Source organism: Colletotrichum phormii, assembly GCF_030913505.1.
Source record: "Colletotrichum phormii strain CBS 102054 chromosome Unknown BDP81scaffold_11, whole genome shotgun sequence".
Lineage (NCBI taxonomy): Eukaryota > Fungi > Ascomycota > Sordariomycetes > Glomerellales > Glomerellaceae > Colletotrichum > Colletotrichum phormii.
In genome coordinates, this window is record NW_026851453.1 from 478993 (window position 1) to 506200 (window position 27208).

The 27208-nt window shown below is 53.8% G+C and overlaps 8 protein-coding genes and 1 non-coding gene across 9 annotated transcripts; 6 read left to right on the forward strand and 3 right to left on the reverse strand.

Annotated features, from left to right (window-relative positions):
- Nucleotides 1–138: 138 nt before the first annotated feature.
- Nucleotides 139–2790, reverse strand: BDP81DRAFT_394711 (ABC transporter transmembrane region 2; the record flags this gene model as incomplete). Its single annotated transcript, XM_060587997.1, has 4 exons — nt 139–488; nt 539–992; nt 1044–2099; nt 2161–2790. 4 exons carry the CDS (start codon nt 2788–2790, stop codon nt 139–141), a joined length of 2490 nt encoding a protein of 829 aa, XP_060444670.1.
- Nucleotides 2791–4176: 1386 nt separating this feature from the next.
- On the forward strand, nt 4177–5925 carry BDP81DRAFT_349764 (uncharacterized protein). Its single transcript, XM_060586184.1, has 3 exons — nt 4177–4538; nt 4597–5313; nt 5367–5925. Exons 1-3 carry the CDS (start codon nt 4279–4281, stop codon nt 5554–5556), a joined length of 1167 nt encoding a protein of 388 aa, XP_060444671.1. The 5' UTR covers nt 4177–4278; the 3' UTR covers nt 5557–5925.
- Nucleotides 5926–6836: 911 nt separating this feature from the next.
- On the reverse strand, nt 6837–7477 carry BDP81DRAFT_33131 (uncharacterized protein). Its single transcript, XM_060585493.1, has one exon. It carries the CDS (start codon nt 7425–7427, stop codon nt 6972–6974), a length of 456 nt encoding a protein of 151 aa, XP_060444672.1. The 5' UTR covers nt 7428–7477; the 3' UTR covers nt 6837–6971.
- A 52-nt stretch (nt 7478–7529) lies between these two features.
- On the forward strand, nt 7530–7764 carry BDP81DRAFT_428972 (uncharacterized protein). Its single transcript, XM_060590475.1, has one exon. It carries the CDS (start codon nt 7554–7556, stop codon nt 7728–7730), a length of 177 nt encoding a protein of 58 aa, XP_060444673.1. The 5' UTR covers nt 7530–7553; the 3' UTR covers nt 7731–7764.
- Nucleotides 7765–11236: 3472 nt separating this feature from the next.
- BDP81DRAFT_461429 (NLI interacting factor-like phosphatase) lies at nt 11237–12869 on the forward strand (the record flags this gene model as incomplete). Its single annotated transcript, XM_060593768.1, has 3 exons — nt 11237–12295; nt 12353–12502; nt 12558–12869. 3 exons carry the CDS (start codon nt 11237–11239, stop codon nt 12867–12869), a joined length of 1521 nt encoding a protein of 506 aa, XP_060444674.1.
- Nucleotides 12870–14199: 1330 nt separating this feature from the next.
- BDP81DRAFT_450024 (Sec61beta family-domain-containing protein) lies at nt 14200–14984 on the forward strand (the record flags this gene model as incomplete). Its single annotated transcript, XM_060592470.1, has 4 exons — nt 14200–14202; nt 14431–14641; nt 14788–14883; nt 14950–14984. 4 exons carry the CDS (start codon nt 14200–14202, stop codon nt 14982–14984), a joined length of 345 nt encoding a protein of 114 aa, XP_060444675.1.
- A 1112-nt stretch (nt 14985–16096) lies between these two features.
- Nucleotides 16097–16184, forward strand: BDP81DRAFT_t179. The gene has a single exon. It is a non-coding gene; the product is annotated as a tRNA-Tyr (tRNA).
- A 1959-nt stretch (nt 16185–18143) lies between these two features.
- On the forward strand, nt 18144–22581 carry BDP81DRAFT_349772 (glycosyltransferase family 28 domain-containing protein). The gene is made up of 4 exons (XM_060586185.1): nt 18144–18552; nt 18615–20289; nt 20347–21221; nt 21271–22581. Exons 1-4 carry the CDS (start codon nt 18309–18311, stop codon nt 22446–22448), a joined length of 3972 nt encoding a protein of 1323 aa, XP_060444676.1. The 5' UTR covers nt 18144–18308; the 3' UTR covers nt 22449–22581.
- Nucleotides 22582–23024: 443 nt separating this feature from the next.
- BDP81DRAFT_33205 (uncharacterized protein) lies at nt 23025–26594 on the reverse strand. Its single transcript, XM_060585560.1, has 2 exons — nt 26257–26594; nt 23025–26156 (listed from the first exon to the last, which is right to left on the reverse strand). Exons 1-2 carry the CDS (start codon nt 26350–26352, stop codon nt 23151–23153), a joined length of 3102 nt encoding a protein of 1033 aa, XP_060444677.1. The 5' UTR covers nt 26353–26594; the 3' UTR covers nt 23025–23150.
- Between the last annotated feature and the right edge of the window lie 614 nt (nt 26595–27208).

Sequence of the window (27208 nt, forward strand, 5' to 3'; positions counted from 1 at the left end):
TATGAACAGATTACTGGTATGATGGCTCTTACTCTTGATCAACAATGACGCAAATCATCCTTCCCTCCCACATGTCCAGGTACTCTGTATATCCTGTAGTCGTATCCGTACAAGGCAGTGCCGACCAAACTTTCCATTTCAAGCATCACCCAAAATCTCCTGCGTTGAAGACAGCGACGCCGTCTCCTTGCCCTTTCCCTTGGAAGAGTCACTCTCACTCTCGGCATAGGAAGGAGGATCTAACTCGTCCCCGCCAGCCACCCACACCTTGGAAAGCTCTTCCTCGATTTCCTGGCGTCTTGCCTTCCAATTCTCAACCTGTTCAAGGCGTTCACGAAGGTCCTGGAGCTCCTTCTCGACCTGCATCTTCTCATGCTCTGTTCCGATTCTCTCAAACTCCCACTCATCGCCACGTTCTCCGCCTCCGAGAATGAGGTTGTACGTGTGATACTTCTTGAGCGAGGCGCGTGTGGAAATGGTGATGAGAGCTGTTAAATGTCAGGAGATGTGTGGGACGTAGAATGGCTTTTCAACTTACTGATTCCTTTCTCCTTGCACACTTCGTAGAGCAGACCCTCAACATCTTGAGACACGGCGCTAGTACCCTCGTCAAGGATGGCGAATTGAGGCTCATGGTACAACACGCGGGCGAAACCCATCCGCTGTTTCTCTCCACCGCTAAGAACATCTTTCCATTCCTTGCGGGTGTCCCAACCGCCTTCACGATCGGGAAGGTAGCCAAGACGAGCATCCTCCAGGATGCGCCTCAAGTCGTCCTCGGACTTCCTCTTCTCGCGCATGTCGTGATGCCCGTCTGGGTAGATGACCTGGTCGCGTAAAGTACCGATACTGAGGTAGGGTCGTTGCGGCAAAAACATGATGCCATCCTGACCAATATCCTTCGGTCGACTGACGAGTCCTCTGTAGACTGGCCAAAGGCCTGCAAGGATACGAGCAATAGAAGTCTTACCCACACCGTTGGGGCCAGAGATCTGAGCACGTCAGTACAATCATTCTTCGTCCATAGATGTTTAACAACTCACCAGAAGATGCTCTCCTCTCCTGACAACCATTGAGAGGGAGTCCATCAGCTCCTCGCCACCGTTGGGCCACAATGATGGAGCCACAACAGGCACGTTCTCGAATCGTACGCCGTCGAAGCCCTTCTGGATTGTTCCTTGAACGTCCGAAAGGGAGTAGAGTTCGTTCTGTTGCCCTCGCAAGAAATACGCATCGGCGTGGACGCGATGTAGCGTCGATATCAGGGTGTAGACTCGGCTGGTGTACCCGGCAAGCTCGGAGAGGTCCTTGATAGAGTACATCATCCTACCGCCAGCATCCGCAAGTGAAAGCATGAGACGCTTGTTCGTAATGAACTCCTTCATGCGCCCGCGCTCCCTGCTTCCCTTTGCAGCATTTTCGGCGAGCTCAGCAGCGCCGCCCAGACCTCCCCATGCTGGAAGGAATACTGGTAATGAGGATAGAAGGTAGCCGTACGCACTCCAGCTGTACTTGAGTATGAAATCCTCAAGCATGTTGTACCGAATCTTGAGCATGTAGATACCCTCCATCCAGTTTTTCAAAGACTTGAACTCCTTGTTGAGGAAAGTCTTCTCCATGTCGGCACCTCCGTAAAAGGCGATCTCCTCGGCATTGGCGATTAGTCGCGCATGCAGCCCCCTGAAGTCTCCCTCCTTGCGACCCTCAACTGCCTTGAGTTTGCCAAAGGGAGGTGACAGCCGGCGCAGGATGCTCGCTGTCAGGAAATAGTTGCTCAACAGACCCGTCAGAGCCAATGGGCCCAGAGATCGGAATAGCTGGTAGTTGAAGACGCAAAGATCTACGAACGGTTTGCCAAGCGATGAGTAGAGGTTCGCAGCGGCAGCACAGAACAGTGTCAGATCTTGTGTGATGAACTGGTCCGCACCCTGGCCGACACCTCCATCCAAGTTGGAAAGCTTATAGTAGTTGAGGTTGTTGTTCAGGTATAGATCGTGGATGTATCGTGTAAGGCGGGTTCTGAAGGCAATGGACACCTTGGACTCGAGGAATTTGATCATCGCATTCGTGTATGACGCAAAGCCACCGAGACCACACCACTGTGAATTTCATTAGCAAGGGCTGAGGGTTGGTAGCTGGGGGTTTTGGAACACCACTCACCTTCACTAAGCCCCAGAAGAATGGCTTCCCTTGTCCGGCTACCAGATCCCGCACAATTTCACCGTCAAGTCGAGCGACAACGAGGGATAGGTAGGTGCGAAGCATCAAGAAAACGCTGTGACTTAGGAGCAGACCGGCTTCTTTACTCGACCATCTCGGGATCATGATACTCATGAGACTGAGGAATTGATGTAGGAATGCCAGGTTCAAGCCCGGCTTCGTCTGTGCTGAGGGAACGGTGCCGTCACCGAGGCCAGATACCCGCGGAGGGTTGAGGAAGAGCCGGCGATGCGCCTCGAATGTCAGCGGCTTCGTAGTCTGGATGACAACCTTGGAGGTGCCATCCTTATACGGGACGTAGATCGTACGTGAGCCATCCTTGTTGTGTAGCCACGAATTCGTGCGGACAAGCTTGCTGCCTTGTTCCTTCTCCTCGCGCCGTTGCCTCCACCAGCGTCTGCCTCCAGCGGCGCTGAAGACTATGGATGCAGCGAGGGCAAGTGTTCCGAGCAGTCGGGTTGTGCGAGAGGTATTTCGGAGGCGATTGCGGATCAGAGTCGTATGCTTCTCGAAGAAGGCGGCGAGAGCCTCCTCTGCGGCCGACTGGCGAAGTGTCGATTGTTCTGCCATCGCAATGGTGATAGGAAGTGGGAATTGCCTTTCAAGACTTGCGAAGTCGTTGTGAGGTCGAGTCGCGCAGGCTCGCCACGGTTAAGGTGCTACTGCAGATGCGCAGCCATCACAGGGCGGGAATGATAGAGAGGAACGAGCTGAGCGGTACTAGGCTTTAGGACGCGATTGATGTTGTGTCTCGGGATCGCTGATAGACTCTTCTGACTGTGCGTGTATAAAGGTGGTGAGGTAGTTCGAAAAGGCTCAAACCAAGCACGTGGTCGCATTGGCAGGCTGAGTCGTTTGTTGTTGGAGAAGCGGCGAGTTTGGGGAGCAGACGCTGGCTCGTGATCGCATTACGACATGTGAATGCCGGCGGGCAGTGGAGTTCCGAGGCACCCAGTACCCGAAGCGGTGGATAACTTGGGGAAAGCTGCGGGCGGACAGGTTCACGTCTCTGGGGGCCGGGGCTCTCAAGAGTCTCCACTGAGAATGGGGATCGTGCCGCTGAGAGCCCGAGACACCTGGACCTATGAGTGGCTGGTTCCGGCGGGAATGACGCTAACCCTACAGGATCCGGAGGGACTGAGCCAATGACATGCCTGATGTCAAATCCCAGTTTCCAGTCACATGATGCACCTTTTTGAGCTTGAACTTGAGGGGTCCGGGGTAGGTACCATGGTACCTTGGTGGCACTTGGGTACCTTGGCTGCTTGATTCAGTGGTCAGAGAGCCCAAGATTCAACGGCCAGCATTCTTCCATGCTATGGACTTGAACCGTGCTAAGCTGTATTCTAGCTGGAGTTTTGTTGTATGGTCTTAACTCACACGCACGAAGGGAATGCTTCTTATTGAGCTATTGAGAATGTTTGTGGACTAACAGTACTGGCGAGGACAGCGAACTCTACCTGTCATGATCTCCCAAGTTACCTTGAAACAAAACGTATTGACCTTCCGGGAAGAGGATCGTGGTCTGGGAAGGCAAGCCTGTGTTGTTTCCTTTCTTGATCCGTCTACTGGACGCCTTAAATAGCATCACTCCCTGCCTCTTGCTCTCTTCATCGCCGGGCAGGCACGACAGCAATGAACTTGAACTCTTGAGCAGTCGCACCTGTGTGCAATGTTTTGTAGGAACTTGAGATGCAGCCGCCGAGATGAGAATGGCGAAGGCCACATACGACGCAGGCACACCTTCTTTGCATACAGCCTTGGGTTCTCAAACGGGCAGTCAAGAGACAGACAGCTACCTTGAGGGGTCTAACAACGAAAGTCAGCCCTTGCTTCCTGAATCAACGTCTAAAGGGTTTTGTTTTGCAGAATACCGCGTCTTGTTGCCATGACTTCAACCAACGACATCCGGTCAAAAACAGTCCGCCATCACAAAGCATCCCCCTTTTATCATCGATCTCTATGTACAGGCTTGGTTAGAGTAACCGCCGGAACGAACTTTAACAAACCTCAACATAACCAAATCAGCCCGTACATGTTCACTGCTCCTGCAACGTCATGGAGAACCGACCATTCCCTGAGCGTTGTACATGCTTCGAGGAGCAAGACCGTGCCGGCAAAGTCTTGTCGAAGACGGCGCAAGCCGATGTCGTCCGGGCGATCCAGCGTTTCTACTCTACTGGAGTCCCACTCTTCGACAAAACAGTCATCGCCACCCTTGATACAGCGATCTGTGGAAGACATGCAATCATGAACTTGGTCGGTGTGGACGGGAACATGTCTGTTTCGAGACCTGATTGGGTTTCCTTTGAGACGCAGTAGGCCAAACCACAACACGTCTGCAGCATCATGACTAACTAACTGCGTAATCGCCAGCTACGAGCCAAGAATCGGCTTCCGTACCATCCAAAATATGATCAACGGAGTCCCTCCTGATGGCCGAATGCGCACCTGCGGGGCCCTCAGCTCCTATCGTGTCGCCTGTTTCCCCAGACACACAGCACCCTCATCTCGAGCCTCATTGTCATCAATCAAAAGATTGTGGGATATGTATCAAAAACTATGGCAGCAAAGTCAAACCCGCTCAGTCCTTATGGAAATAATCGGCCAACTACCGCCACACTGTCAAGTAACAAAGATTTTGTGCTTCGGTCTCGGCGCGCTCTTGCCAAACATCTGTCGGACGTGTGGGTTATGCCTAAATGGTGTCCATTGCCAGATACACAAAACAACTAGGTCGAGAACCTTCACACAACATGCCGCCGCTGTCAGCATGATGCTCATGTTGCGTCAGCAGAATCCCCACTTACAATGCTTCTCGCAGGAGCCAGAATATTCGCCAGAATGCAGAACTATTTTACGAGACATGGGCATCATTGTTGTCGATGGCCACAAAGGTTTCCTCGAAGTTGATGACAAGACACTCGTTCTTTCGATCAAACCGGCCGTTCCAGTCAAGCAAATCATTACCGAGCTGGCAAGGCCAGCAGTGATAATCTGGGATGCTATGGATGGCGATGAAAGGGACCCTGATGAAGGGAACCCAGACAAGTGGCAGTTGTTGACTCGTGATGGGAGTCAATATTGGCAAAGGTAAGTTTGATGAATAATTGCATCGAACTTTCGAGCACGACTGATTTCCTTAGCCCTTATGGAGTCGATCCTGATTCATCACGCACAAGAAATATGCTGAGATACGAATATGCCTCGGGTCCGTTTCCCGGAGATGTGCTGAACTTTGGACCGCTTGATATCCATATACGACAGCCCGCCAATACAATGACTGGTGGTAGCGCCCTCCAGATAGGAGGAGCGACAGCGGGCACACTTCTCTGAGCCATCAAATGCTGTATCTTGAATGAACGACGCTTAATGAAGCGTAGAGGAAGCACCGTAGCGAATGCAGTTCACTGAGGGAGGTCTTTAGAAGAATGAACATGGATACAGAGTGGCTGTAAAAGCTGGAAGACGGTGAGAGGAGATGAAGCTGGGTTTTGACAGGTTAGAGTGGTGGTTTGTTTCGATACGGCATGGTATCATTGTATGCTTAGGTTTTGATGGGGTAATAACTAGAGGGCCGCGCGAACAAGAACAGAAGAGATAAACACCTTTCTACTAGACTTTCCAACATCAGGTTTGCGGGACAAGTCGATGGAGGGGTAGAATGCCAGCTCCGAAATCCTCAGGGAATTTGAGGATGATGTTCGGATCACCAGTCCACAACTACCCATTCTCGCATATAAGCTGTTGGTGCCATGCCATAGAAACACTAAACTTTCTTGCTGAAAAGATGAACCACCCAGCAGCAGTGCGTGTATCCCGACATGCTAGTCAAACCATCGACACCAATAGGTATTTTACTCTGCGGTTCCTGTCCTGCGTGCCTCATCGAGACGGTTGTCAACTTGTCACTTGGAACCCGGTCCAGGTTGTCCTCTGCACAATGACCACATAAAGGCGGGAGGCGTTGAAGGAAAAAGCAAGTTGCTCTCCCGTGGGCAGGCAGTCTACTTGGGACTGAAGTAAGGGACACACTCGCGACCAGTCATATTGGTTGCCATGTTTCATTGAAATAATCAAGTATGATAGACACCAGTGTAGTATCTACCCTGATGAGAAGGTAAGATGCAGTCTGCAGACACACGGGAGCTCACGGGCTCATCCCCGCACAAAAAGGAGCATTGCATTAGGTTGAATGGGAAGTTTACTCGTACACCGGCGGCACGGCATGGTGGGCCCCACACGTCCCGATGCCGCCGGCGTTATTGCGCGCAACACACCCACATGAGCCTCCGCCACACGAGCCTCTTTTTTTTTTTTTTTTTTGTTCAGGATGTTTGCTCCGGGGAGGCTTGCCTGCGTGCCTTGGACTTGGAGTAGGTACACCGTACAGTATGTAGGGTATGGTGGTGCCCTGAAGGACTGAAGTGGTGTCCGGCCAATGCCTTTTGGGTTCTGGAACCTCTAACGCTTTGTTCCATAGAGCTCAAGTTTACTGTTCAAGAGTCAAGCAGTCTGTCATCCCATATTTACGCGCGGCGGGAGATGCGTACCGAGACCATTTCTGGTTAATGCAGGCGCACCGTGTGTGGTTTTGTTTCTTTTTACGGATACACTCTTTTTCTTAGGAAAATTCAACGCCTGGGAAGTTGGAACTCGTCGACACTCGACAGTTGGACATTTTGGCCAGCAGGGGAGGAGAGGAAGACTAGGGGGTTTGAAGTGAGGGCTCTGTGAGGATACCTCAAGGCTCAAGGCTCAAGCTGCTCAACGGATGAACGGGGGGTGAATGAGATACGGGAAACACATCTCTGGAAGAGATCTCTCATTTTACTGTTAGAGTGAAGAGCTGTTGCGGGTTGCGACTTTTGCGGTGGTGGACCCTCTCCTCCGTAACACAGAATCCGGCGCGAAGACATCCACGTTGGGAAAACGTTGCTTTGGGAACCTTTCGGGGGGTCATCCCGGTTGGATTTCTTGTCAAAGTCCAGGTCGCAGCGGGTGCGGAATCGGGAAGCCCTTCCCCTGGCGGCGGTATTTCCCTCTTTGCATGAGAACACCCCTGCTGCGCGGTGCGTGAGTGGCCCAAACCTGCGTCCTACATACCTAACCTTGGAAAAGTTGGGTGACTTGGGGGACTCTTCTCTTTTATTTGTTCCTTGCTCAACTCTGTTCACTTTTGGCGACCTTGTGGGATGGAGATGCATGAGAAAGGCAGAGAGGCCAAGGTTGGTTGTATGCGAGTGTGTGAATGGAGTGTGAGTGAGCAACTGAGAGGAGAGTGTGTGCCCGCCCAACCAGATCCGTCACTCAATCGGGCGGTAACATGGCCAATGAGGATAGAGCGGTCCAGGGGGGCAGTTTGTCTGGGATGTCTGGATCTTTGCCCCCGTAAGCATGTACGGATGCTGGTTGGTCGGGGACGTTCTTTTGCGGCTGTGAATCGATTCGGGGTGATGGGGTTCTGGAATGTCTGGGTTCTTTTCGATGAGCGCTTCAAAGTGAAGTGATTGTCCAACCGTCATCGCGAGGCTTGCGAGGGGGGCGGGCTTTTGGGGGAGTTTGGTAGGACGAGTGAGTAAGAAGTAGTGCAGTTGCGTGAGGGTTCGGGAGGGAGCCCACCTCACCGAAGGTGTTCTCACTCTCATACGGATACTCACCCTCACTCAGATGAAATTCTCAACTCTGAGTACAATAAATGCGCGGGGAATTATCAGACGGAAGGCGACATGGATGAGGCAAACTCCAACCGCCCAATATCCTCATGCACTAAGCAAATGGCAGCTGGCATTCGCCCAGCAGTGCCTCGAGCTCTCTGTCCCAGTGTCGCTGGACTCTGGAGTCTGCAGTCTGGAAACTACCTTCCACTCATCTCAGAAGAGCTCTCCATCTGCTACCCGTATCGGAAAAGGTGGAGGGGGATGCTGGGGCTGGCAGATGGATGGTGGTGTCGCGCATCGGGACGAGATCGAGACTGTTGTTTTCTTGTATTTTATTCCAATTGTCTTATTTGACGAGGGACCCGGGCGGCGCACGCATTAAAGGAGAACGGCCGCCCGGCTGAGTTTACCCTGCACTGGTCCAGCGTTAGACCATACTACTCCCCCAAGGGCCCAAAGGCCCCAAGCAGGAGACGACGGCGGCGGCAGCACCCACTTTGCCCTTGGCACTTGCGCGCGGTGCTTACTCTGGAAGCTAATTCAAGCCAGGCAGGCGGCACCTTGAGGCGTCAGGCGTGGTAATGTAATAAGCCAAGAGGCATCTGATGCGACGAAGGGGGCAAGACTCGTGGGTATTACTCCGGAGGAAGTATTTCGTACGCAACAGACTCAGGTTGGGTCCAGTGAGACTCAGGCTCAGTCAGACAAAATCCCCTCAGAATGTCTTTCTCTGTGAGCGCGATGGATCATGGAGCCAGTTCGGATAGGTGTGTCAGGGATGTTGTTCTTCTCTTTACCTCACAGACCGGGTTGTGGGTTTTCTGATGTTTCTGTCGTCGTTGGAATCGTTCCTGGGCCCTGGGGGCGTAATTTACGGGTCCTATCTTTGCTTGTCCGTCCTATCTGTTTTTTGGTGCCTGCTCTTGAGGAAAGAGTTAGTTAGACTGTGAGAAAACGAAATGACGGCACTGGGATGCCGAGTGATGGGCTCAACAAAGAGCCAAGGACACGAGGTAATCTCTGGGACAGACGCAGCTTCTTTCACGGCCCTTGGGGGGGGTTGCCAGGAACGGTTACCGCGCCAGTGCCAGCAGCTTCGAAGCTCCTGGTCGACTCGAGACCCCGGAATCCACGATGTAAGTATACCGTATCTCCCAAGGTCAGACTCAAGATGAGAGAGTCGGAGAGATGTCTTGTGCTGGTGCATTGGCTGAATAGCTTCCCAAAGCGAATAGCAGACCCATCGGTCTAGGTCCAAGAGGGTATCGCGGTCGCCCATCTCACTTTACGAATTGGACCAATTCAGGCTCTAGCTCCTTGCGAAGCGTGTGATGGGCCGGGATGGACTCTGCTTGTGTTCCCACCATGGAGATTTCTGTAATATGAGCTTGGCGGCACGGCAATGGGAGAGAAATGGGAGATGAGACATGGCGTCTGATGCGGCGTGATAGTCGTCTGGTGTAGGGCACAGTGCGGATCCATTCACATGGTCAGTGCAGGCCGAGGCCCCACTCTCAATCTCGACGCAGGCACGGCAAGAAGACGTCACTCGGACTCACTTCCTGCCATTATCATCCATGTCAAGCTGGCTCAAGTTACATTAGTTGTATTATCCGCTGCACAAGCTTCAACTGTCTTCAACAGTATGAAGACATCTTGTTAACTGTGATTTCTTAGAGCCCCTATCGCGCCCCATTTCTCAGGCCCGGCCTCTGCTTAACCAGGACGGGACGGGCTAATCTCACCGGGAAACCCACCCACACCCTTCCAGGTCTCTTGCTCTCTCTCTCTCTCGGTGGGCGTTTTCTGGTGTAATCCAATTGTACTTCGTACTAGCTCGCTGCTGCTCGTAGCACCCCCAGTCTCCTCTCTTCCATGATCCATCCTCTCTCTCTCTCTCTCTCTCTCTCACTCTGCTCAGTCTCCATTTCCCTTGAAGCTGCAGCCCCCCAGCTTCATCTGCACCTGTAGACACGGGCCAGCCCCTGGCCCCCAGCAAACCCCATCCAAGTGTTGCTTTCAAAGGCAAATCATTTCGCTTGTGCCTTTCACGCTCTTTCAGCCTCTGATACGTCCTCTTGCCCGTCTTCCTCAATTCTCACCCCCGGGCCCTGGGCTGCCATCTGCTCTCTTCCTCTTCCTCTCGCCGCCGACGCCTTGTCTTTCTACTGGCCATTTGGGTTGTTAGCTTTGCTTTTTTGGCTCTGCTGCTCTTGCTCTCGTTCTTCCTCTCGCTTGCTCTCCTGGGCTCTCACTCTCCCGTCTCTCTCATCCTCTCTTTCACTAACCCCCCCTCCCCCCGATTTTCCAATCTCCTTGCACGCCTTGCCGTTGCTCCATTCTTCGTCCCTCGTCCTCTTTCACGCATCATCAAACTCGCCAAATTCATCGTTCCCGACCTCTTCGGCCGGCCTCGTCCCCCCCAAAAAAAAACCCCCCATTCGAGTGATATTCGATACCTATCTCTTTTTTTCCTTTCCAAAAAGGCCAACCCATTCACTTGTTACCAGCGAACCTTAATTTCTTCCGCGACGTACCTTGCTGTACCCTGCAACCGCTCGCTCGCTTTCTTCTCGCCCACTTTTCTTCTCATCTGATTCGAGCACCACCACCGCCAACCATTACGACCTTGCCTTGGGACCGACTCCAACTGACACTGGCCGCCGCCGTAAACCATTGCCCCCCCCCCCCCAAGGCCCAGCCACTTTGCCTCGCCCACCTAGTCATTCCATTGGCGCCGCTTCTTGCGCGACTGAGCCCAAACCATCTTCCATTCTCCGCGTTCGACCGACAACCTCACCGGGACGTCGCCTTTCCTCCTCTTCCATTCCATCCATCGCCCACCCGCGTCGATCTTTTACTTTCCGACAATTCTCTTTTACCTCGGACCGCGCGACGAGCTTTGCGAATCGGCCTTTTACGGCCGACAATAGCTCAGTTAAGGGGTTGAGGATTTTGGGAAGGCTTGCCGGACCCCAAGAAGAAAGGAGGTGAGTGACGACACTTCATTTTCAACTCTGCCCGAGTCCACGACGCACCCTGTCTGCCATCAATGCCATGCTCGCGCGACACACCGCCTCACCGAGGGAGGAGGCATGCTCGTTCGTCTTTTGGTCCTAGCCCACTTTCACGCGCACTGCTTGCTTCATCTCGGGCGCCCACAAGTCGACAAAAACGACCTCGGTCATGTCTTGGACCTTGGAATGAGAGGCAGAGGCGGTAGTGTCATGGTTGATCTAGATGTGCCCACTGGTGCTCGCCAGCCCCTCCTGGGCATCGTCGCTTGATTCATGTAAACTGTTGATCTTGCTTTGATGGTCTTGACTAACCACCTCCTGCTCTAGTTGGACAGCATCATGTCCGAGAGACCACAACCATCCAACCCAGACGAAATCACACCACAGATCCAGCAAAACGGCCAGTCAAGTCAAGAAATGTCCAAGGAAAAGGTGCTTCTGGCGCCAGAGGAGGGTGGAAATTCAAAGAAGGGTAGGGGCTTCCTGCATGTACCGTCTCGGTCTTCCTCGCAGCGCAATCAATCCTCTCCCACGTCGACAGGGCTGAGCGGAGCAACAGTCAGCGATTCGAGAAACAGCATCGGCGGACGCTCGAAAGAGTCCAAGGGTAGCTTTCTAGGACGCCATCGAAATGGCAGCGTCGGCAGCCACCGATCCGGCATCGAAACCGAACCTACCAACACCCCCGGCAACACGCAACCGAATTCTCCCGTGAACCCCCCTCAGAAGAAGAAGAAAGGCGGTCTTTTCGCCCTGCTTGGGTGCTGCGGTGTCCCCGACAACGCCAACGCGATTGAGAACGGCGACGACGCCGTCCATAAGCTCGACAAGCTGCCCGCGAGACCGACTACCGCCAAGTCCCGACAGCCCACCCCGCAGGATCAACAAGTCCCTTCGAACAAGCCGCAAATCCAGGAGAAGCAGCCCCAGCCCGAGCAGCCAATGACGGCAACCGAGGCCAAAGGCAAGCGTGTGTCCGGCGCAACCACTGCCGACGATTCTACTGTTGGCGGAGAAGCCGGCGAATCCAAGCAAAACGTCATCAGCAATGCTGGAGCTAGCAGCGCCGCGCCCGCGATCACGGTAGAGTCGACCACCGGTGAAAAGACCAAGGAGGCGCCAGTGCTGGAAGCAGACAGGAAGGATGCGGAGGGAGACGAGGCAATGCCCGATGCGACGCCCGAACCCGAAGAGAAGCACCAAATACCTCCCCCAGTAGAAGATGCGCCTACTAGCCAGCTGCCGCCGCCTCCGCCTCTGCCGGTATCAGTTCCCGTCGAGTCTGCTGAGGCCGTTCCGGAGCAAAAGTTCTTGCTGCCTCCCATTGCGCCCGAGTTCAAGGGCAAGAAATGTCTCGTGCTTGATCTGGACGAGACCTTGGTCCACAGTTCATTCAAGGTATGCCTAGAAGCTGGCGCCCGGCCCTATCCCACACCGTTGCTCACAAATCTGTAGATTCTCCACCAAGCCGACTTCACTATCCCCGTTGAAATCGAGGGCAATTATCATAATGTCTATGTTATCAAAAGACCAGGAGTAGATCAGTTCATGAAGCGTGTTGGCGAGCTTTATGAAGTGGTGGTCTTTACTGCGTCAGTCTCAAAGGTAAGATCGACCTCCCGACCCTGCCACTTGACTTCGTGTGCTAATTCATCCAAAGTATGGCGACCCGCTGCTAGACCAGCTCGATATCCACAAGGTCGTTCACCACAGGCTTTTCCGCGAGAGCTGCTACAACCACCAAGGAAACTACGTCAAGGATCTTTCCCAGGTGGGAAGAGACTTGAAGGACACCATCATCATCGACAACTCTCCCACGTCGTACATTTTCCATCCCCAGCATGCCGTTCCCATCAGCAGTTGGTTTTCAGACGCGCACGATAATGAGCTGCTGGACTTGATTCCCGTTCTAGAAGACCTCGCAAAGTCGGATGTCCAGGACGTCAGCCTGGTTCTCGACGTTACACTTTGAAGCTAAAGATACCAATTTCTTTTCTTCGTTCATCACCTCCGAAGAAATTTGCAGGACCGCGTGTCCCATCATAGCGGCAGGCGTTTGGGTTGAGATGGTTCGTTTCCAGCAGGTGTAGATGTATCACTGTCTAATCTTACCTTATAATGAGCATGGTGGAGGTACCAGACCACTGAGCCAGCTCACGGCGGCTTTCATGCAGCAAAAGCTCGATGGCCGCATTTCAAAGGACCGCGAGGATGACAATTTCCATCGAAGAACCTCGGGATCGGAAAGGGAAAAAAAAAGTCAGGGCACTTTGGTGCTTGGGATGGCCAAACTGGGGCAGCTGGGGCTTTTCTGTCACCTGGTGCTTCTTCGTCGGCATTGTTCGAATAATGCGGTCGAGGAACCCAACGAAAGATACCTGTCTGTCGAAGATCAGTCATCATGAAGAACAAAAAAGGCGGCTAGGGATACCATGGGTCCTCGTGTTGGAATCTGAAGGGGATGATGCCCTCTACGTGGCAGGATATTGTTTTTCCCTTTGTTCATTTTCTATGTCTAAATCGTACACTCCACCACCACCACCACCACTAACACTACCCCCTACTACCACATTTCTCCGGGAGTCTGCAAGCAGACATTTCATCTTCCTGCCATTATAGCCGGCAATTGTCGAGAAGGAGAGAGCTATTGCAGGAAAGCGTTGCGTTGTGTTGTATTTCACCATGTGCTGCATAAGCTGGCGCCGTCACATGGAAGCTTTTAGCTGCAGAGCGCGGCTGCTTCCTAGATATACAGTACCCTCGAAATTCCATTGAAAGCATTAACAAGGTCATCAGTGCACAAGTGCGTTTCCTGAATGGCGGAGAGAAGGGAAAATAAAGCATGTGCTGCGACGAATTGATGCATCTGCATCTTGCAATGACAGGATGACCATGTATGCCATGCCCTCCGGTGGTGAACTTGACTGGTCGTGCCAGGATTAGGGGGTCAGTGGAGTTTTTGGGAGCCGCTAGCCCGCTATGCTGAGCAGCCACCCATTAAGGTATGTTCGCCGCCCCAGGGAGGTCTGGAACGTCGGGTCGGAAAATCCCCTGGGCGGTAGCTGGTCCCCTTTCCAAAACTGTGGCCTCAACTCTGCCACTTTTGAGCGCAGGTGCACCCCCGAACCTCTAGAGAGCTCGAGTTCCCATCATCACGCCCTCCCGACCGACCATCCACATCCCACACCACCCTTCCGAACTTCGATTCTTCTCTCCCGCGTCGACTTTTTCAAACGAATTTCCCTGGTTTCCGAGTATCCTGCAGCGATCTTGGATCTTGTCCCTCGTCACACTCCTTCACAATGGTTAGTTAATTTCCTTTGGCCGCTGTTGGTCACTCCGAGCTCCCCTTGCCGAATTGCACGTCGTGGCCTTACTCTACCATGTCGTACGCGACTTGCTGGAGCATTGAGGACGAGATGTGTACTTGGAGTATGCGCCTCATTGTGATCAGTCAATGCGCGCGCGCCACAGCCGCGATACCTACAGATTGACGGGAACAAATCGCTGACATTGAATTTGTGGCATCGCAGTCTTCCCCTCGCCCTTCCTCGCCCGTTAACGGAGCCGGCGCCGCCGCCTCTGGCGCCAGCGTCGCGCGTCCGTCTTCGCCTACCCCCCCTGGCGGCCCCAGAACCGCCATCCGTCGCCGCGCGGCTGCCGACCAGAAGGAGAAGATTGCGAATGCGCGGCCGAACAGCACGAGAGCTGCCGGTGCTGGCGGTAGCAGCAGCACCATGCTGAGTACGTTCTTACCCCTGACGTGTCCTTCAACCTTTAGAGATGGTGTGGCGGATATGGTGAATTGGTTGAAATCGGGGAGGATTTGAGGCGAAGAAGCTTCGTAGTTTCATCATTGGGAATTGGATGCTAACGTGTGGATGGTTTAGGACTCTACACCGACGAGTCTCCCGGCCTCAAGGTCGACCCCGTTGTCGTCCTCGTTCTTTCCCTTGTTTTCATTTTCAGCGTTGTTGCCCTTCACAGTAAGTTTGAACTATGGACACATTGCTCCTTGAGATGAGCACTCAGCTAACCGAACTGCGCAACAGTCATTGCCAAGCTCACCCGCAAGTTCTCCTCTTAAGCGACTTGGGAAGACACACGGGGGAGATGCAAAAGATAGCCTTGGACGGAGCTCACAAGGCTTTGTGAGGAACCGCAAACGCCAGAATGATGCTACCGTAACCCACACCAAAGGGACGCCATGGCAGTGGGAAAGAAAGCAAGAACTGTGCCTGCATAGACACAGACTCCTTTTGGGATATGCGAGGAGTGGCATCTGACATCAAAAACAACACAAAAGCAACCTTTTGACGATAATGGACAGTGGAGTTGCCTGCTTGTGCCCGAGAGGGGAGGCAACTTGGTCAAGGAGGCAGAGAGCATGACTGATGCGCGCCGCTGTATTATACCTCTTTTTACTTTATTACGCTTCTAGTCTAGATGGTCCAACATGACTTCTGGAACCCAACATTATGCTGTTTCTGACAGAAGGCGACGTTTGCCTCTAGAACTGTGGTCTTCGAGCTTGTTAAGAAGGGTATAGACCTCGAAGTTCCAGCAAGTTCGATTACGACTTTGCCCAGACTGCCCATCTCACCCTGGCGGCGACCCTGAGCTCTATGGGCAGGTGTGAGAAGGCCGATCCACCGTCCCACAATGGCGACTGGAGGAGAGGTGGAGGCAACTGAATTGTGCCGTGGAGTACGGATAGACGGGTCACCCTTGAGGATAGTCAAGAGTCTTTCCAAACCCACAGTGCCTAGGAGGAACATAACACAAAGGAGAGGAACAAAGTTTTCTTGCTACCGTCCTGAGTTAGCAGGAATTGAGCTTAGTTGAATCCAGTTGCTGCTCAAAAAGTAGTAGAGCTGCATAGGACACGTGAGTGGAAGCCAGTAACACCTAGCAGTAGATATCCGAACCCTTTTGGGTGACCAGAGACGTTCCGCGCGCGTGCCCACGGTAAGTTCCAATTGGAGGAAATGTCCATCCCCACCAACCCTTATCTTATTACGGAGCACGGAGCACGTACCTTGGCATCTCCCCATATTCTCGTTGTCGGTTGGCCACTATGGCTTTCATGTTCATCCACAGTTCCACACACACACAACAGGATTTTCTACAATAGATACTTATATCCAAAAATTAGCGGAAATTACAACGATCCACCGAGAGCAGCTTAGCTGTCTTCTCCTCTCCTTGGTGTAGTTGGTTTATCACGTTCGACTGTAATGGTTACGTTGTCATCGAAAGGTCTCTAGTTCGATTCTGGAAGGAGAGAAAACCAAGCTTTTCGCAGTTTAGCTGCAGAAGTTGTTTTTTGCTATCTTTAACTTGTCGCCTGTCTTCTCTTGTCTGCTTTCGTGCTTGCTGGCGGGATATTAAGACATTTTGAAGCGCCGAGAAGCCCGCACCTTCGTCAACAAGAGGGACGATAGCCACCTGCTAAGTCCAGGGAGGGGTGGGGTTTGTACTGGAAATCTGCGCTGTTGCTGCTTTTGTTCCCGGTGGCTAGGCCTTTGCTAGGCTTTCCGTTGCCTTCATCACGTACTCTCATTGTATTCACCTGGGTATACTTGAATAGACTGGCGAAGTACGAAGGAGGTTACTCGAGTTGTCGTCGCTGGTCGACTCAAATCTCAGCTGAGTCAGGAGCTTGTGTCAAGAATCAACCCAGTCGACATTGACTGCCTGGCGTTTCCACTAACCATTTCAACTCGCGTCGTCGCCATTCAGAATCTGCCCGGAATCCACCTTTTGTGAAGAAGTTGAGTTCATGAGGTCAACTGACACCGACGACAAGCCGGCTACGCTACCGTACCCAACAAGATGGATACAGAGCCTTACTAGGAGACAATGATACACATTCAGAAGCTGGCAAACGACGAGCAAGCAGAAGATCTGATCGATGCAGTGATGATCGGCACGTCAAGTTGGATAATGACGATAGTCCCCTCCAACACAAGAGAACTTCATTAACCAAGCCTACCGCAGGCCTGAAGGAACTTGAGGCGGGAGATGAACATGACACTCTCGACAAGCCTTTCCCATGGGTTTGACATTGAAGCAGGTTCCCAACACCGTTGAGCCTTGATGTCTCACATGGCTGTTGCCTCGACGGAAGCAACCTCCGAGCTGCCCTAGGAACGGGTAATAGGGTCATAACCTTACAGCCAAAGCTCCACGCTTCCACGCGTCCCCTAGACCCAACCCTGGACCCTGGTCCAGCTTTATTTGGTCCTCCTGAAAGTGTCCTACCGCGACTACAACGGACCAGCGAACCGGAAGACGACTTATAGTCGCTGCCTAACGGTCGACCTAGGCCTGCTGTTCAGACTTTGTAAATATTACCTAGAACCTCACCTAGATATTCTCCCTTGTTTGAGACGCGTGTGTTAAAGAGACGGGCCCCCCTTGTTCCTCCAAACTCATATTCTCTCGGTCTTGAGTCTTGTGGCCGTGCGGGGTTCCAGAACCAGGCCCAGCTGGCCCTCTTCTGAATCGTCCCATCAAAACATCCCGTCATTGGCTCACTCGATGCCATCTTTCTTGGAGGATCTTCAACGCCTCCTCTCCCCCCCACGTCGTCAAGCCATTGGACGAATGAAGTTGCGGGAGGGAGGTGGACGTCATAGCTCTGTCCCCCCGTCCCATGCAAATTCAAGCCGGGAGCGCCCCGTGCCAGTCGCCCAGTCCAGTTCGCTTGAACTGAGGCGTTGAACTTGTTGATGCGACTCTTCGGATGGTTGTGTAGGGCGGTGCTGTTGGCTACCTCCCTCTTCTCCATTACCTTATGGCAGGGCAGGGCAGTGGGTGGAGGCCCTGCGTAGGTATCTGGGAATCCTGGCGGAGATGTCGCTAGTGACCTCTTATCCGCACCCACCCCACCCCACCTCTAATCTGTCCCTCGAACCCACTGAAGCTCCAGGGTCTTTCTCACGAGCTTGATCATCTCAGCTTTTGGCTCCGATGGTGAAACGGGGCTGAATACTTACGCTGCCCGCCTTCGCTCCAGCACCTCGTTTGTCACTGCACGTCTAGATCCTGCTTTCTACCCAGTCTCTATTTTCCACGTCCGGGCTCAGGAATAATCCTGTCAAGCAATATAATTGTACACACCCACATCTTCCCATCTTGCCACTCCTGCTTGCCCCTCTTTTGTGTCATTAAGCTTGTTGCGCTGTTGAGACGGCGCCCTTTTCGGTCGAAAGCTCTCAAACGTCCACACTCTCCAACAACAACAACAACAACAACAACAACAACAGTCACGAACATCGCCGCTTCTACCTGCAATCCACCTCACCGTGATGACCTGAACTATTGGAAACAATCTTAGTACCCCTTGACATCGTCACTGGTCTTCGCATCCCTCGCTTGACGAGTCGACAAGTTGACCTTCCCCGCAATGACGGTCGTCAAGAACCCAGAAGCGGGCGCGAGCTCGTCTGCCCCTCCCCCGCCACCACGACGGCCTAGCGATTTGAACCTCGACAGGACGGACAGCCAAGAAGTTCCCGACGCCCTCGTGTCTGATGGATTCAGTTTGCCTTCGCTGGAGGCCGAGACCGAGGCCCCACCGGCCTATGGCGACCTTCCCGACCAGCTGCAGTTCAACCAGGCGGGCTTCGAAGCCGGCGCCAATGTCACAGGTAACTTTCACCTTCTCCCACCAACACCTACATTGCGAGGTCCCGCTGACGAGTGATACTAGGCGATGGCCGAGTCAACATCAACATCAACCAGAGCGGCAACCGCCTGGCCGAGATCCTCGCCCCGACGCTACGAAACCAACTCCTCGCCGACAAGCGACCCCAGGCGCCCCTGCCTCCCGCCTACATCCCCCCGAGCCTCGGAGGCCAGCCGGGCCAGACCCCTCCCCCGCAGCTCAACGTCGTTATACAGATTGTCGGCTCACGAGGCGACGTCCAGCCCTTTGTCGCCCTCGGCAAGGTGCTGAAAGATACCTACGGCCACCGCGTGCGGATAGCCACACACGCGACGTTTCAAAAGTTTGTCGAGGAGAATGGGCTGGAGTTCTTTTGCATCGGTGGCGACCCCGCCGAGCTCATGGCCTTCATGGTCAAGAACCCCGGTCTGATGCCCGGCTTCGACACGCTCAAGAGCGGAGAGGTTAGCAAGCGCCGTAGGGGAATCCAGGACATCCTTCTCGGGTGCTGGCGCTCGTGTATCGAGGCGGGCAACGGGTTGGGACCGCCGCCGAAACCGCATGCCAAGGATCAACCGTTGGACGAGCACTATGGAATACCTGGCGACCCCACGCAGAAGCCCTTTGTGGCCGATGCCATCATTGCGAACCCACCGAGCTTCGCGCATATCCATATCGCGGAGAAGATGGGAATTCCTTTGCACTTGATGTTCACCATGCCGTGGACGCCTACGCGCGCCTTTCCTCACCCGCTGGCCAACATTCAGTCGACAAACACCGACACGGTCATGACCAACTATGTTTCCTACGCGCTGGTTGAGATGATGACATGGCAGGGCCTGGGCGACGTCATCAACCGGTTCAGAGATAAAGCGCTGGACTTGGAGCCCATGTCACTCATTTGGGCCCCGGGTGTGTTGACGAGATTGAGGATCCCCTATACGTATTGCTGGTCCCCGGCACTGATTCCCAAGCCGAATGACTGGGGCCGCGAGATCGATATCTCGGGATTCTACTTTTTGAACCTGGCCTCGGCATTCACCCCGGAACCTGATTTGGCAGCATTCTTGGCTGCTGGGCCTCCTCCCGTTTACATCGGATTCGGCTCTATCGTAGTTGATGACCCGAACGCCCTGACCAGGATGATCTTCGACGCTGTTCATCAGACGGGTGTGCGCGCACTAGTCTCCAAGGGCTGGGGCGGCCTAGGCGCGGAAGATGTTGGACTTCCGGAAGGTGTCTTCATGCTGGGCAATGTACCCCACGACTGGCTGTTCAAGCACGTGTCCGCTGTTTGCCATCATGGCGGTGCAGGTACTACTGCCGCAGGTATCCAGGCAGGCAAGCCTACCATCATTGTGCCATTCTTTGGTGACCAGCCGTTCTGGGGAGCCATGGTCTCGAGGGCCGGTGCTGGTCCGGACCCCATTCCCTACAAGGAACTCACTGGAGACAAGCTTGGCGAAGCCATCACATTTGCCATCAAGCCCGAAACCCAAGCTAGAGCACAGGAGCTTGGGCACAAGATTCGCGAGGAGAAGGGTACTGATTTAGGTGGCAAGAGTTTCCACGATCACTTGGACACCGACGAACTTAGGTGCTCTATCGAGCCTAGCCGGGCAGCTGCTTGGCGTGTAAGAAGGACAAAGGTCCGTCTGAGCCCCATGGCTGCCGCGGTGTTGGTGGAAAGAGGCTTGATCAAGTACTCCGATCTTAAGCTGTGAGTACCCGTGCTCGTTTGGCGACATAATGTAGAATGACAACTGACAAATCACAGCTACCGGCCCAAGGAATACATCACGGAGGGCCAGCCGTGGGATCCTATTTCTGCGGTCTCAACATCGCTGGTCGCAGATATTAGCAGTATCGGTATGGCTGTGGCCGATTTCCCTCGAGAGCTGTTCAAGAGCCGTAGCAAAGGAGACAAGACGCCTGAGCCTACTACGCCTGCCCTAACGGAAGCTTCCTCAAGCAAGCAGTCTCTGCACCAGACCTCAAGCAAGCAATCTCTACATCAGAGTGATAAGGCATCGATTGCGGCTCCAAGCACGCACGCTTCGGAGTCTTCGACGCAACTAGGCCTCATGGAAATGGAGGGCTCTACCCCGACGTTGCCGCAATCTCCACAGCCGGATACGGCGTCTTTAACGCAATCGCAAACGGCTTCTACAGCTCCCTCTATGGTCTTCAGCCCCCCTGATGGTGCGTCGATTGCTCGTAGCGAGACCACGCCTTCAGAACATGCGTCGACGACTCAATCAGTGAGGCCACCCAACAGTCCGGGAAAGAGGACGTTCAAAGAATCGATGCCTGCGAATGTGGGTGTCGATGCCGCCGTGGCAGCTGGGACGAGTGTTAGTCGCATCGTTACTACCGGTGTGAAGACACCGATGAATGTGTGTCTCGGCTTGGCACGGGGTTTCCGGAATGCCCCTCGATTGTACAACGATGACACCGTCCGACCGCCCGAGAAGGTGACGGACTTGGCAAGCGGTATCAGGATCGCCGCCAAGGAATTCGGCTACGGTATGTTTGACGGCATCGGTGGACTGGTCACTCAGCCGCTGAAGGGTGCCGAGAAGGAGGGCGGGATAGGTCTCATCAAGGGCTTCGGCAAGGGCATTGGTGGCTTGATTCTCAAGCCTGCATCTGGTGAGTTGACCCGTGCCATGGTATGGATGACTGTTACTAACCTGTACAGCTGTATGGTCTGTCCCCGCGTATACCATGCAAGGTGTCCATGCTACCCTCCGCAACGCCTTTTCGAGTAGTGTCCAGAACTACATCATTGCGTCTCGCATGAAGCAGGGGCAAATGGACATGGACAGTGCCGGCGTCGCGGAACGCGAAGACGTCGTTGCGCGTTGGAACAATGTCAAGTTCGACCTGAAAAACTTCCAGGCCATGAAGTTGAAGGAACAGCGAGAGAAGCAGAGGGCTGAAGGCGAAGGACCCTACGGACAACCCGAGAAGAGTCTCACGGCTCCGGTCACGGGCTGGGCCCACACGAGAAAGTTGTCCTTTGAGGAGAGGAAACAGCTCCATGCCCGGAAAGAAGCGTGGAAGAAGGGTCATGTCGAGGCCATCGTCCCTGCCTCGAGGTCTGATCTGTCGCTCTCGGAGCCTAGCTCAATGAGTGCCGCCGAGGACGAAGAGTTTGAGCGCGCTATCCGTGTATCTGTCGCCGAGACTTCGCGTGGCAACCCCGAAGAAGACGCTGCGGTCGAGCAGGCCATCCGCGCAAGCGTTAACCACTTCCGCAGTTCCGGAGTTCCAGACATACGGGCCGAAAAGGCTGCGTCTCACACCAGAGACGAAAAGAACCTGGACCAAGACCCATTCACGAGTGCCGAGCTGGAGATCACGGACGAGGAATACCAGCGCCTCATCGAGCAGGCCATCAACCAAAGCATGTCCCTTAAAGCTGCGGGTGTACAACCAGGCGAAGGATCGCACGGCGACGACGAAGAATTCCAGCGTGCCCTTGAGCAATCCAAGATTGCCCAGCAGCAGCAGCAGCCCCCGGCACACGAAGACGACGAGGAGCTGCGGCGAATCTTGGAAGAGTCCAAGAGGCACCACGCAGAGGGAAACACAAACGAGGAAGAGGAACTGCGCAAGGCGATTGAGGCGTCGGAGGCTGCGCACAGGGAGCAACAGAACAAGGACGCCGCGGCACGGACAGAGGAGGATGTCGTGATGGAGTATGTCAAGAAGCAGAGTCTCGCCGAGGAGGAGTTCCGGCGGAATGCGTCAAAGGGTAAGGCGCGCGATGTTGCGACGGATGCTGACGATGATGAGGACGAGGAGCTGAGGAGGGCGGTGGAGGAGAGTTTGAAGATGAGTGGGCGACCTGGCGGGTCGAGTTCCTACCAGTGATCTTTTCTCGGTTTTCTTGTCTTCTCTTTTTGCAATGATGGGTTTAGGGGAGGGGGGGGATAGATATGATGGCACCAGCACATCCGAGATACCATTTTAGTTTTCCCGAGTATAATCCGATCTACATTCTAACCCTTTCCTCACGACTTGCCTAGAGACATTCCCTCTGTCTCTGCCAGGTATATCTGCGGGACACACCTTCAAAGAGAAGCGAAACGAAGCGGGGGCGGTTCTCGTCTCTGGGATGACGGCCCGATCGGGCAATTGACGTCCTCAACGATACGGCATGATTGGTCGGGTGACTTGCCCAGGCATGGCCAAAGTGGGATGAAGGGAAGAGAACAGCGATGTGCAAACTTTGGACCATATTGGCCATATGTGCATCATTTGCACAGGCATACAGGGGTCTCAACGGAGTCACTCACGCGGTTCCCAGAGTATTACAGCTGATGGATGTATTGGTTCTCGAGTCAGTCTCCACCCATAGAGCTGGCTGATGATATGTAGTCTCCTAATGATACAATTCTCTGCACAAACTTGCTAAGCAAGTATGATTACCCTCCTTTTCCTGTCGTCTCCTTTCGTTCCTGATTTTCTTCTGGCTCAGTAGGAGCTCAATCGCAAACGAGCAAGTGTATAGCCAGATCATCACATTATCCTTTTCAAACTTTGCATTATTTCGTGTTCCTTTTGCCCTTCCATCTAGTGCAACTTCTCCTTCAAATAGATCACTGCCGCATATCCTGCGCAACAGTTTGTCGTCATTCCGTGAGCGCACCATGGGCACTTCACTGTCGTAGAGATGAGCCCGCTGACTCCCAGCTTCCGGTCCTCCACCATGCTGTCGGGTTTTGCCATGCATTCGTAGACCTTGCTCGGCATGTCGTGCAAGAACTTGCAGCTGCAGCATTCCACAAGCATCTTGGCAACAGGCTCAGGGACACCGCTGGGAGGTACAATGGACGCGCGCGAGACGCGGCTGGAACGCGGTGGCGGCATTGATTTGCGGGCTTCTTCGAGGTAACTTGAGGGATTCGAAGGCGCTTTAGTGGACACGATCGACTTCCTGGAGGCTGCGTCCACAGGGAATGAAGACTGCGAGGCTGCTTTGGCGTGTAAGTTAGTAACAGAGCCACGCTTTGATGAGCGCGGCGGTGGTGGCGGAACAAGAGACCGAGGCACCAGAGGTTGGTGCTTCAGCTTCGGAAGGAAACTCGTGTCAAGTGCGAGGTCAGGACTCGAGCGGCTCTTAGTCAAGCTCGGATGACGCTGAACGACGTTGTGGACTTCCTCTTGTACCGTTTCAATGCTATTGCTAACCTCCTGAACGGGCCCATTCTTCCCATAATCGAAGGGACTCGTCAAGGAGGCTGATGTGAGAGGAGTTGCCATTGCGGATGTCTTCGAACTGTCGGTGTGTGTTGGAGTAGGATAGCTCAGTGACGAGTCGCTCTCCTCGGCATCAGCAACGCTAGCCTTTCTGCCAAACTTCTCCGTCACCAACGCTTCAAGCTCGCTGAGATGAGCCTCATGATTTTGGACCGGGATTTGAGGGGGCAGGCTGATTCGTTGATTCGTGGCAATTGGTGAGGCTGTCTGCATCGCTGCCTTGTGAGAAAGCCTATACGATCGTGTGTCGTTTGTAACAACCACTGTCTCGCTATCGACCCGACCGAGTTCTCCGTCCAAAGGTGGCAACCCTTTCTCGGATTGCGGTCTTGAGGAATCAGGAGTAGTGGCGGGTGACGGAGAAGGCAAGGACTCGTCACAGGAAGACATTGAGGACCTGTGGGTAGGGCGTGCTGACGAGTCTCTTGAAGTCGACTCAGTAGACTCGGCAAACGGACGAGGTGGGGCCGTGAAAGGGGACGGTTCGTCAGTTGAGTACCTAGAGCTTGACGTCGAATCGGGTGTCATTGTGGTATCGCGCGCCGCTCTAGTGAAATAGTTGGATACAGGTGGTTTGGATGATCCCGAGGGTGACACTCTCTGGAAGGCTGCTTTGGCAGCATCCTTGAAACTTCTGATGGCTGCTCCTGGGGTAGGCGGATGCCTCTCACGCGATGCCGATCTTTCGGGAGGCAGGGGTATTTCTCTAGACATCATTCTAGACATGGGTGGTCCCTGAGACGTAGACCGATCGAACGATGGCTGTCCCGGGCTGCCTGCTGGCGGCGTATAAGGAAGCCGGAATGTGAGCGTGAAATCTTCACCTGGTGTTGGCTGATCTTTGTAACCACCGAGGCTAGAAAGCGATCCGTTGCGTGGTGGGAAGTTGGAACCCATTGAGCTGCTGTCCGAGGAAGAGGAGTATACTCGGGATTGAAGTGGCCGATTGGAAGCTGGAGGGTAGTGAGATTTGGCAGACGTGACACGAACTTCCTCTCTGTAGCCGTTGATAGACCGTTCTCTGCTTTGTTGGCGAGACTGGTGAACGTAACTTTCTCGTCTGCGGCCTCGTTCTTGCTCAACCACAACCTCGCTGAGTCCGTTATGGATCTCCAAGTCGTCGTCGTCGGCAGGCACTTGCGATTGCTTCGTGTCGTTCATCCATTGTTGGAAATTGCTCACATCTGGTACAGGCGGCGCCGTGGACGAAACCAAAGGCTGAGACCAAGAAGGGGTGTTGATAGAAGCAGATCGCGGAGTCTTGGGCTCGTACAAGCCTTCGTCGTATTCATCGGGCCTTTCTCCTTGCGGATCGAATGAGAAGGAACGTGGTAATGCTGAAGGCGTCATGGCTGGAGGTGTTACCCTCACTTCGGGTCCAAATGAGTGAGACCTCTGACCAGTCAGGAAAGCTGGTGGGTTGGGCTTTCTGAAGGGGATGCCCGCGTCGACCTGTCTTTTCTGCTCCAGCTTCAAGCCTCCAATGAAGCCTTGGTCATCGCTGTGATGAGACTGATTCTGAGTCTTGTGGCCTGTCAAAGCAGCTTTCAGCTGCATGGCTACCGAGTCTGATCGTTGCCTGGCATGCTGGGGACGAATTGGAGGCGGAGGCTCATAGAAGGCCTGGGCGCTGGCTGACCGAAGGTGCTCATTGACGAACACGGTTGGGCTGGAGATTGACCTCGATGCATTTGGAGGTCTCGGCGGGGAAGCTTTGGTGTTCGGTCCAGCTTTGCTAAGCTTAGCTGCCAACTTCTTCTTCACAGACTTGGCCTCCTTCTCTGCTTGCTTCTCGGCTTGTTCCTTCTCCTTCTTGCGCATTTTGGCTTCGATTTTCTTTTCCTTCTTTTTGTTCTGGCCAAAAGATTCCCAACTTGGTGAGTAGCAGATAGAGGATGCGTCGTCGGCAGTTGGTTCGTCAACGGTATCAACGTCGAGGAACGTCACTGTCTTGTGCTTGTGCTCCACCGATTCTTTGCGCTCCGACCCGCGATCGATTTCCGATTTGACGTTGGAGGGTGGTGGAACGGAAATGGAAAGCGAAGGCAACGCTGTTGCTCGGCGGACCGCTTTCATGGCAGAGGGTGGTAGCTCAGGTTTCTGTGTGGGAAGTTGGGCAGATGACTCCCTCCGACGAGACTGGAGAGGAGCGATAGGCTTTACAGGCGGAGCGGGATGAACGGTGGGAAAAGGTTTCAGTTTCGGAGGTGACTGGGCAGGTCGGCCATGATTAAGCTGTTGCTGAAGAACCTGCTGAAACGCCAGGTGAGAGGGATGGGTCGCCGCGGGCATGGAGTGATGCCCCTGAAGACGCTCGAGCTACAAGATGAAGCGTGTTAGTGGGTGGGAGCTAACATAGCCAAATTGGGTGTGGATGCGACGTAGTAGGAGGCGTCAGGTTAGGGTGGGATTGGCCTACCTTCCGAATATGTTCCAGCTCCAACATCTTCTGAAGACTGTCAGACCTGCCGCGTTGCGGCTTGGTCGACTCGCGTTGAGCGCCCGTTGCAGTCATTCTTGGATATCTTGTCTCGAGGCGTGTTTGGAGGTGGATTCTCGTAAGTGGAGCCGTGGCGTCAAAAGTGGAAGAGGATAGCCAGCTAGTGTTGGCAGATGGTGGAAAGACGATGAGGCGTTGCTAATGGAGGCGTTTCTGCGTTGTCATTTCTTCGTGGTGCTGATATGGCGTTTGCTGAGAGTGATAGACTAGGAAAGTGATGCAATAAACAGTTTGTCGAAGTGTAATTGTGGCCGAAAAACCCCCAGGGCGCGGCAGTGAATTGGTGTTGTGAAAGAGGTCGTCGCGCGGTTGGAGGCGTAGCCCAGAAAAAGACGGTGAAAGACGGGCGCGTATTCGGAGAAGTTGAGACGGAAGAATCAACACACGGTCGAATTAGGTATCGGAGAGGCCAAGGCCAACGAGAGAAAGTGCGACAAAGTAACGTTGTCGTCGTGAAACCAAAGGAAAGGGAAAATTGTGAATTGTCCAGCGAGGGGTAGTCACGAAAGGGAATTCGGGAGGAAAGAGCAGGGTAGGGGTTGATATTTGGGAAGGAGCCGGGGTTCGCTGAGACTAAGAGGGGTTCTCGAATGCGGGATGCTTGCTGATGCTGGTAAGAGAAAAAGAAATAGAAGTAACTGCAGATCGGGATAAGCTGGATCCCAGTCATCGGAGGCACCTTATGCAGACTGCAGAGCTGGAGCTTGTTTATAACACAAGCACCTTGACCCAAGGCAATGTATCTGCGAGGGCAAGACCAACAAGATCGCAACGACACCACAGACGTTGGGCAACCACCTTGGACCATCAAGAACGGGCACAACAAGTGAAGTCAAATCATGGTCAGATTCTATCAGGTCTCGTCTGCACG